Source organism: Rhinichthys klamathensis, unplaced genomic scaffold (assembly GCF_029890125.1).
Source record: "Rhinichthys klamathensis goyatoka isolate OS25496 unplaced genomic scaffold, OSU_Roscu_1.1 h1tg000196l_1, whole genome shotgun sequence".
NCBI classification, from domain to species: Eukaryota; Metazoa; Chordata; class Actinopteri; order Cypriniformes; family Leuciscidae; genus Rhinichthys; species Rhinichthys klamathensis.
Genome location: NW_026606722.1, coordinates 1067927 through 1078909, shown reverse-complemented (window position 1 = coordinate 1078909; position 10983 = coordinate 1067927). Strand labels below are relative to the sequence as shown.

At 37.4% G+C, this 10983-nt stretch overlaps 1 protein-coding gene across 2 annotated transcripts; it reads right to left on the bottom strand.

Annotated features, from left to right (window-relative positions):
- Positions 1 to 803: 803 nt before the first annotated feature.
- Positions 804 to 10812, bottom strand: galca (galactosylceramidase a). Of its 2 annotated transcripts, none has more exons than XM_056262630.1 (17): positions 10479 to 10812; positions 10300 to 10368; positions 10133 to 10196; positions 7965 to 8078; positions 7731 to 7870; positions 7609 to 7647; positions 7394 to 7521; positions 7133 to 7288; positions 6921 to 7045; positions 4854 to 4981; positions 4655 to 4744; positions 4470 to 4559; positions 4240 to 4384; positions 3987 to 4164; positions 2663 to 2829; positions 1038 to 1114; positions 804 to 957 (listed from the first exon to the last, which is right to left on the bottom strand). In XM_056262630.1, exons 1-17 carry the CDS (start codon positions 10620 to 10622, stop codon positions 814 to 816), a joined length of 1998 nt encoding a protein of 665 aa, XP_056118605.1. In that variant the 5' UTR covers positions 10623 to 10812; the 3' UTR covers positions 804 to 813. The 2 variants fall into 2 exon arrangements, with proteins under 2 accessions (XP_056118605.1, XP_056118604.1); XM_056262629.1 differs by having other exon boundaries at positions 2663 to 2826; positions 3984 to 4164; positions 10479 to 10808.
- Positions 10813 to 10983: the final 171 nt, after the last annotated feature.

Below are 10983 nucleotides of genomic sequence, written 5' to 3'. Positions count from 1 at the left end.
TGTCCGAATTCACTCACTCGTTTTCATTCACTCCTTCAAGTGGACTATATTAGTGGAGTAATGTAGGGACAAGTGAATGAGGATATATAGGGGGTGATTTCGAACACAACCTACTGCACTTGTACAAGTCAGGTCTCTTTTATCTTTTTATGTTGTACATCCTTTCTAAACAGTGCTGAAGGAGTCATTCAAACTATTTTTTTTCCACAATTTTTATTCTGTATAAGATACAAGTATAAGATTTTTAAAACCATGTAAAACAAATAAGTCCAGACATTAAACTGGTAGTGCAAGTCATTCACTTTCAGTTAATTGGCACAGAATGTCCCTTTTTAAAGATTAATATTTCATACTCGTATTCCTCATTTATATCCCCAATCATAAATCAATCATTCCAGTAAAAAAGGCAAATCACCAAATTAAATTAAATAAGACATTCATCACAGTGTTATTTTTGCACTAAAAAAAAAAAAAGATGATTAAGAAACCTGAAGAAACATGGTGAAAGGAGTCAATGCACCAAAATGCTGTGTTCATGCCATGAAAATGAAATTACCGTAATTACAAGACGACAACTTGTGACGGAGCTGTTCACATCTTCAGAATTGTTTATATGCCAACATTATCAACGGCAAAATTAATCTGTAGCATAGGTCATGTGGTACAAGTCAGAGCTCTCGGTGTAATTGAGATTTCTACAATGACGTGTGTTTTTCAAGTTGGAATCCCGTAATTACGTTAATTCCGACATGGGTGGCATGAACTTGTAATAATCAAGTAAACATGAATGTGAGGTATCAAAATAAGCGGAAATCAATGTGCATTTACTTTAAAATTATCAAACTGTGCATATTCAAAAGAGAAAGTTCCTAGTGCAGCCCATCCATTCTTGGGTTCGATAACAACAGCGTTCTCCCACAGCGGATAGCCATTCAGCATCCCTGAGGCAAAATATCCCTGCAAGCCAAAAGATGCACAGTTTAGAACAAAGACATGATGAATAGTTAAAAGGTTGCACATAAGTGTGTAGATGTTACCTTGACACTAAGGGTTAAGGTATACCATACACCTTCCCTTGTTCCTGACAGCCCTTCAGCAAGAACTCTCTTTCCACCTTTAGTGTGAAAAACATAAAGATCAGTCACAATACAACAAAAATGGTTAATTCAGGTATGAACCAAACTAAGTTAAAACAAAATTAAGATTGTAATCAGGGGGAAAATAATTTCATATAGCTTAGTAAGCAGGGCTTGATATCAACACCCGCCAACCGCGGTTGGATTTCAGCAGTGGAGTGTAACGCCGTCACTCCTACTAGCCACTTTGGCGGGTTGAATTTTATTTATAATATATACATTTTTCAGTTGTGGTCTTTTAAAAAGGCATCTGATTTAATAAACTTAAAGGGGTGGTTGATTATGATTTCACTTTTTTAACTTTAAATAGTGTGTAATGTTGCTGTTTGAGCATAAACAAACATCTGCAAAGTCACGACGCTCAAAGTTCAACGCAAAGGGAGATATTTTCTTTTAAAGAAATTGCTTTTACAAACCCTAAAACTGACATAAAACCTGCCCCCGGGAACGCGATTTATATATTATCATGACAGAATATGCTAATCAATGATTAGAAGATATCTACACATACGCTACATAAATTCATCAACTAACCATTCAGAAATGTTGTCTACATGTTGTCACTTCTTCTTGAGTCTCTCCATGTTTGTCTGACTCCGGTTTGAACATAAAAGGCTAAAAGTTTTTGACATTTTCAGGACGCAGGCTGTTGTAGCTCCGCCCCCTGTGCCGGGAGCAGCAGCTCATTTGCATTTAAAGGGAAAGACACAAAAAGGGTGCGTTTTTGCTTACCCTCAAAAAGTGACAATTTTAACATGCTATATAAAAATATGTGTGGGGTATTTTGAGGTAAAACTTCACATACACACTCTGGGGACATCAGAGACTGACTGATTTGACATCATGTGAAAAGGGAATTATACCACCCCTTTAAAAGGTGCTCTAAGCGATGTCACGCGTTTTTTAGGCCAAAACTTTTTTTGTCACATACAGCAAACATCTCCTCACTAACCGCTAGCTGCCTGTCCCCTGAACACACTGTAAAGAAACGCGATCTCTGCAGACACCCCAGGCTCCACAAACGGCAACAAAAACAAACTGGGCTTACCCGCACCACGAAACATAACAAACTGTTCCAGCCAATGACCCACAAGAAGGGTTTGGGGGGTTAGTGTGCGGATGAGGAGGAGGGAGGGTCTAGCTAGCCTCCGTTTTGTTTGACAATAGTTCGAACGTCAACAAGAAGTGACGTCACCCAGGATCGCTTAGAGAACCTTTAACTAAGTGCAATGTAGTGTTGTCAAAAATACTGATTTTTTGATAAATAACGATACTGAAATATCTGAAACGGTTCCAATACTCATTTTACGCAGAGTAGATACACGATACAAGCTGCACTTTCTCGCTCTCTCACCTCTCCGACAGGAAGTTGACACACAAACCCGCTTCTTTTATTTTATTTACCCGTAATTTTATGGTGTAGCTTAAAAATTGGCTGGTGAGAGAAAACTTAGTTTCAAACCCTGTTTATAATGATATAACCAAAAATGAACACGCTCAAAGAAAGGGAAATACAAAATTGTTACCTATGTCATTTGTCACTTTGTATGTTCCATTTGCATAAAGCCAATAAAAGACACCCTTTGCTTCTCTGACGGATTCTCCAGCTTGATCAACCCTGGCCGCCAGGAACACACCTCCAGTGATGGGCGTCTCAATGAGGACATCACAGGACACATTGAGGTCTGTCCTAGTTAGACAAGAGTGAAGTTTGGTTATATGATTAATTATGAGGCAGAATTAATCAATGCCAGATACTATAGAACTGCAGTATTGAGGAAAACATCTAAAAAAAAATTCTTGCAAAGTGTATGTTCTAAATAGAAAATATAGAGCTTCGCACCCCCGAATCATTCGTAGGTGTGGTGGATAAACGTCCAATATAAATTGGGACGTCCAAAATAAATGTATAAGTCCAACAGATTAGTCTAAACTTGCATCATCACAAAATTTCGGTCAATAAACCTGGCGCATGGTCTGGAAGGGTTGTCCCTATTCTCTTCGTAATGAGTATTGGGTGTGTTTTGGGCATAACGTACAATAAACCAATCAGGGTCTCATCTCCCATTCCCTTTAAAAGCCAGTTGCGCTCGCGCCATGGCGGATTTGCTATTTACACGGCAGAATTTGCAAGCGGAAAGACTGAAAGCTTCTCTAGCGAGGAAACGGATCTGCTCGTGCGCGAGGTTAAAGTGCGCAAGCAGACCATCTACGGGACAAGCCGGAATCCACCAAATCTTTTTTGTACACAATAATAATCTTTTACATTGTAGGCCTAATCCTTTTATTTTTATTTTTTTATTTGCTGCTGCGCGTCCCTGGGTGTGTAATGAGCAGAGTGTGTGTGTATGATAAGCAGAGTGTACGCGCGTTGTGGACCCGCCTATAGGCGCACATTACTAACGCGCTCTTTAAATAACAAAAGTAAATATTGCGCCATTGATTTTAGACTTCAGGTTTCAGTTGGTCAATGGTGCAGTCTATTTCAGTTGCCTCAAAATAGCAACGCCCCAACAATGCGCCTGAACACACCTCGTTTTCAGACCAGCACGCCCATGTGCGCACAAATAGGCGCATTTAAACTATGTGGCGCAGGGCATGAAAATGATAACTGCGTCGGGCTGAAACTAGCAAAAAACACTTGCGTTGCGTCGCGCCTGGTGCGGCATTGTGCCGAGTGTATGATAGGGCCCATAAAGAGTCATTAAATACTGTATACTAGCATTGTAGACATCCAGATCCATATTTATGTGCTAGTATGTGCTAATAAAATTGGTATGATGTGTGTAATTAAAAAAATGTTTGTATCTTCTCATCAAAATAACACCGTTCCAAGGACAAACATACCAGCTGTAGTCCCCTATGATGCTGATGGTCTGGTCAGCATCTCTAGCCCAGGTGACCGGCCGTTCAGTGACCACCTGTCGTAAGGTAAAGGCGTGCGAGCCATTATCTGAGCTGTTTCTAAAGTACTCAAACACTCCGGTTTGATCAGCAAAATACGGAGCCTCAGAGAATGGAGGGACATCTTGGAATGAAAAGAAATGCTATTAGAAATGCCATTTGAGTCAATGCCAATCCTTTTGACACTAATATTCCTCACCAATAGTGAAATCATCAGAGTAATTCTTCGGAAATGGGCAGGATTTGGGGGGCTCTGGGTTGAAACCTCTTTGTCCAGTGGTGACTGTTGTGATGGTGTAAACCTCATCGACATCCAGTTTTAAGGTGAAGGAACCATTATAGACCTGTGTGGAAACAGGAAGGTTCCTTTACTACTAATTCTGCAATGTGTTAAGACATGAAACATGGACTGAACTGATTGAATTATACCTTAACAGGACTCCTCCGCTCAAAGAGCGTGTCTTTTTTGGTCTCAAAATCCAATTTTGAGTACCACAGTTGAAGGTCAGTGAGACGTGCCTGAAAAAGAGATGAAAGCAGAAAACATCAAATTAAGCCTTAAGGTTAAGAAATAAATGGATTGAAATATCAAGAACGGACAGAACTGCACTTACAAAAGAACCTTTGAGCTGAAATGTAACTTTCTGAGGGGAAACATCAAAGTACGGTAGAGGAGGACGAATGCACTGAGAGTGATTGTGTGTCTAGAAAAAGAGAAATGGAGGAGTGTACATATTGAGCATAGAGGTCAAAATAAATGATTCACTGAAGCTTGTGTCCTTCACAAGACCTAAGAAAATATTAACCACCCACCATGGTTTCAATAACAATTGTTAGGTTCCCTTTACGGTCTGTTAAAGCCACATAACTTCCTCCACTGGTGAGATTCCCCACCGTCTGTAGATAAAACCAGCCTGGTTGTGTAAATTGAGTTGTGTGCGCTACAGGGAAAAAGAAAAAGAAACACAGTTAAACACTCATCGATGAAAGAACTGACATTCATCTGCTACAACAAGCCATTCTCATTCCCACAGGTTTACTTGGTGCGTGAAAACCAACGTTTGTTCTTGAAGCATGCATGGTTGGGATGCATGGTTGGGATTCCTTTACCATATATAATGTATAAGCCGTATATGTGTATACCATATATGTATTTGCGTTGAACAATGTTTATATGCGAATAAAAGCCTAAACGAAATCTGTTCACAACAAAGGAACTGTCTCTTTAGAAGACTTGGATAAAAACAGCTTGATTCATAGTTTGAATTTGTTTTACAATGTCTTTATAAACTCTTTTTGAAGCTTGAGTATCAGCATCAGCTCCCATAAATTGTGCAAAGCATCATGGGGCATAAGAAAAAGGTGGATATATATATATATATATATATATATATATACATGATCATAACATTAAGGCAATTTTGCCTTAGGAAAAATAAGGCAATTTTGCAAAAACAAAACAAGGCCAAAATGGGCCAGACTGAAGTTCACAAATTACGTAACAGCATATTTAAATGACTATTAAGCCCCTTTCACACTGAGATCCCGAAAAATACACTAATAATGGGTCCTGGAATCGTTTGATTTTGGTTTAATCACGCTGCCAGTGATTTTCTGGAATCTGTGCGTGTGTTCACACACACACATCCCGTAAAGACACGTGACATCAGGATGACGAACATAAATTGTCTTCTTTGTTAGTGTGCAACGTATTTAAAACTCCCAGCCAAAGAGCCGCACGATGCCTAAATCATTGCGACGACACATGCCGCCTTCCCAGAGGGCATGTTCCGGGACTGATCCCAGAATTGTTACATAGTTCCCATCCCGGGACGTGTTTGCGTTCACCCACAGGGCACTCTAGCAAATCCATTAGGGGTGTACCAATATATAGTGTCACAATATATCGCAATACAAAAAATGTAACATTATGTATTGTGGATAGTGACAATATTTATTGTGTATAGTTCACCCAAAATAAAAATGACTGTGTGAGAAAAAATTCAAGTTTTCAGAGTTTTAGTGTCAGTACTACATTAAACTACTATATATAATGTTGAATATAATGTATAATAATGCAATGGGGGAATATTTGTGGGTCCTGATAATGCCAAATGTCTGATGTTAAAAGTAGGGCTGTCAAATGATTAATCACGATTAATCACATCCAAAATAAAAGTTTTTTTTACATAATATATGTGGGTGCACTGTGTATAATTATTTTGTATATATATATAAATACACACACATGCATGTATATTTAAGAAAAAAAATATTATTTATATATAAAATATTTATATTTATATATAATATAAATTATATATAAATCTATATACAGTATATACATGAAAATATTTCTTAAATATATACAAGCATGTGTGTGTATTTATATATATAAAATAATTATACACATTGCACCCACATATATTATGTAAAAAAACTTTTATTTTGGATGTGATTAATCACGATTAATCATTTGACAGCCCTAGTTAAAAGTGTCCTACATTATTTTAAATATATCTAGTAGTCAGTGACAGAGTGCAAACATATTCGTCTAAAATAATTCTGTATTTTCAGCTTCAGAATCATGAATATTTTTATTCTGGTGTCTCTATTGTCCTGTGCATTGGGTTTCCAGCACCACGTCCAAGCCTATTCATTTACACCCACAATGTAATATCAAATTTAGCATTTTAATCAACAGTACACTTTGTGTTCACTTTTTATCATATGTATTGGAGTATCGCAATCGTATCGTGAGTTCAGTATCGTGATATGTATTCGAATCGTGACATGAGGGCATTGTTACACCCCTAAAACCTATGGTAATTCTTTTGGGAATCAGTGCTCTGTGTGAAAGGGGCTTTGGAAACATGTTACCAGTCATCCATATGGGAGAATCCACTACATAATGTCCACTCCAGGGCTCCTCCGCGGTCATCAGCCCATCTCCACCAAAGGACAGATTCTCGTAGTAACTTGCAATCAAATTCCAGGATATAGTCCTAAAACAAAGCAGTCTTAGTCTGAGGCTGAGCACATCATGTGTATCGCAGTGCAGAGATAGCCAAAGGTTTCTGAAAACATCTCACGAGGTCATTCTGCCGTTCACGTAGTTCTGGTTCAGAATGCGAGCCCAGCATCCGGCACCGATGTCGTCATTAAAGGTGCTGTAGTCTTCAGATGACCAAAGCTTCCTCTCCGTCATCAGAGCTTCCTTCACCGTGTGGGTGCCTGGGTAGTGGACACTGTAAAAGACCGTAAACTATAACTACACTTTAGCTAACACTGAATAGCTCAGCTAGTTGGTTGACAATATGGGTTTATAAGGCCAAATGTTCCAAACTGCTCACCCTATCACCTCAACAGCATCATTCAGATATGAATCCTTCAACATGGCAGCTGCAATTGACCAATCTCCATCTGCAGCAATGATGCCGATATTTGTATAACCAGCTCGGTCCAACATGTCCCTTAGCACCTATGGAAATGACAAACAGACATATTTGGACTGACTAAAATAGTAATAATCTGCAAATAGGCTGCAACTAAGATTACTATTTTTTACCTTAATGTATGCTGGATCACATGTTTTTTCATTCCATATCTGAAAAATAGATCAAAACGAGTTCAAATAAATGTCCCTTTAAAACAGACATCAGTAACAGACTAATTATAAGCAATACATACACCAATATAATCAATATCAAGGTTGTGATGCTGCTTTGCTCCCATGATCCATGTAATAACATAGTTGGCAGTAACATTTGGAAAGATGTAAGGCCATTGGGTTTCATATCCAACCCATCCTGGAAATGCCCAGGGAAGACCTTCAAAATCAAAGCATTGAATCAGTGGTCTTCTCTACATTATTTCTTTCCTTATAATATAAATGGCAAATTCAGTATGGAACAAATAGATTACCTATCAGCTTGATGTTTGGATTTCTCTTCTTAGCTTCTTTCATAAGCCACCACTCATATCCCCGATAAAAATTCCCTTCATCCTTACTGTGCATGTGAGAGGGTTCTGTGCCATCTGTCAATCAAACGGGAAAGTTAATCCAAACTTGAAGTTTCTTAATAGTGTTTCTGGAAACCTAAATTGCTGAGACTGGTGTCTTTCTTTTAGTCTAAAATGTATTTCTAAGTGTGAAATATTTTTATAATTAAGCGTTTATGGTTTTAATAACTGCACACTATCTTTGCGTCACTATCATTGGGTCAATCAAAAGTTACAATTTTCTTAATAAAAAAAAAACACAACATAGTGAAAACACTATTTTCGGTAACACTATTTTAAGGTGACGTAGTTACATGTTACAACATGTAACTACTTACTATAGTAATAACGGTAAATTATGCATAATTACAAGTATCAAACCCTAAACCAACCCCTAACCCTATAATAAGTACATGTAGTTAATTAATATTACTCAGTACTTAGTACTATTAGAGTAAATGCAATGTAACCATGTCACCTTCAAATAAAGTGTAACCGTATTTTCGTTGCACTAAGTGTAAATATTTGTAGTTAGATGCTAATTATAATTTTGCTATTTATACTATTTGTACCTAAGCGTACTGTAGTACATTATCAAGCAGTATGTAATAACGACAACATATTCAGGATACCTAATATGATTATATTTATTAAAATCATAAATGGATGCTTCCTTATTGTGAACTAACTCTTTAACGCCGGCACCTACACCTGCCCATAATGATCAATAAAGATGTCCTTGAAGTCCCAGGAAGGGAGCCACGGTATCAACAGCATGGTGACAATAAAGTATTCTAAATATTATAAAAGTAAATTACACTTTTAGAATGTTTTCTCAATTCTTTATTAAAAACAAAAACCGGTTTGACTTTAAGTTGTCCTTGTTACAGTGTAATTATACATATAAGTACTAAGTAATATTAATTAACTACATGTACTTACTGTAGTTTGGTTGTGGGTTAGTTGCATGCAATTACGCATAATTTAAATGCAAGCACATGCAACATGTGTAACAAGGACACTGTAAAAAAAAAAAAAAAAGTGTTACCATCAGCTTCTGGTAACACATTTTTTTTTACAGTGTCCTTGTTACACATGTAATTGCACGCAACTAACCCTAAACCAGACTACAGTAAGTACATGTAGTTAATTAATATTACTCAGTACTTACAGTATATGTGTAATTACACTGCAACAAGGACACCTTAAAATAAAGTCAAACCGGTGTTTGTTTGTTTGTTTGTTTTTGTTTAAGGAGAAGAATAGGATCTGAAAAAGGTGGTTTCAAACTCAGGCCGGCTGCATCAAATGCTCCATTGAACTCTACTGTCCTTCCTATCCAGCCCACTGCTCCTTTACCGGATGAATTTCTTTTGTCATTTTGTTTGGCTCAACTAGAAGACAATAGCGGAGTTCATGCAAAAAAAGCCTTTGCCAACAAGGCAGGCTATTTGCACTTAGTGTAAAAAGATGCTTTGTTTCTTAAATAGTATACACATCTTAATTGTTATTTTGGATAAAAGTTTATACATTGTACAATTTTTACATTTACAGATCTAATTCATTGTATGTGGATTTTTGGGGGGGGGGGGGGGGGGGGGGGGGGCTGGTGGGTTGCTCATCACATGACATTTTACAACCTGAATGAACCTTGATCTGTCATGAAAAGGTCAAATGTAAGAGAATTTCACCTCTTCATCATGTCATTGTCTAATGTTTTTTTTTTTTGTATTTGTCATGTTGGTACCACATGACTCGCATCATATGACTCGATTCATGTGCAACACTTTCACATTAACAGCAAAGTTTACTATGAAACAATACAATATTATGCCAAACTACTAGTTATGGGTTTCTTGTCAGGAATGTCATTCTTTTAAATAGCCTTTTTCATTAATTATGATAGTGATATACACATATATTTTACTTTATGCTCCACCTGAATTCATTTTAAATCAGAAATCAAAAACATACTTATTTTAGGAAAGGTGTATTCAAATCTTTGAATGTATGAATTAAAATTGTAATGCATTGCTGAATAAATTAATAGACCAGGACAAGTCAGACATACAACAGATTCACTGTATTACCTGTAGTTTGACCGTCGCCTCCTATTTCTACCTTTAAGATGTGCAGTGAAGCTCCAAAGTTGGGCTGAATAAAACCAAACCCAAAACATAATAACAACACATTAGATTATTCAAAAAAAAAGTCCTTCTTTAAATGTCACACATCTGTGGCTCACGTGACCCAATACCTTGAATAAGAAGTCCAATATCTGACTCCGATACGGTTCTTCATAGTTGACAAGAAGTCTCGAAGTGGCCTGAGAACAAAAGCGACAGTTTGTCAACCGCAACCACCGACACAATTATCCACACTATATATATATAAAAAAAAAAAAACACTTTAAAAAGTGAACAAAACTTCACTTACTCCTCCTCCGCTTAATCCACCTATTCCATCAAACTCTCTCCCTAATCCAAGCCGATCATCTATAACATAAAACTGAGCAGAGCACCCAAAAATACCGGAGATAATGAACAGCAGAGTGTATGTTTGCATGTTTTGATGAATCATTATGAACTGCTGCTGAAGCCTGACATCATGATGTTTATGTGCAGCTACTTCCGTGTCATGTGCTCCGATCGAACTGCAAGGGAAACTCCTCTTATGTCACTGTTCTTAATACAGACATGCAGGAGGTAAACGTGAGCTCATTGATTCAAGAACAGTGCATGCAAATATCTGAAATTATGACATTTGTATTAAGTATTTATATTTCAGTATTAGAAAACGGAAATTTAATTTGTCACTGAACGCGTGCGCTTTGATTGGTCAGTGAACGCGTTGGGCTCATATCGTTACATATTTGATTGGTTACTGAACGCGTCGCGCTCACATCGCGCTTTGATTGGTCACTGAACGCGTCGCGCTCACA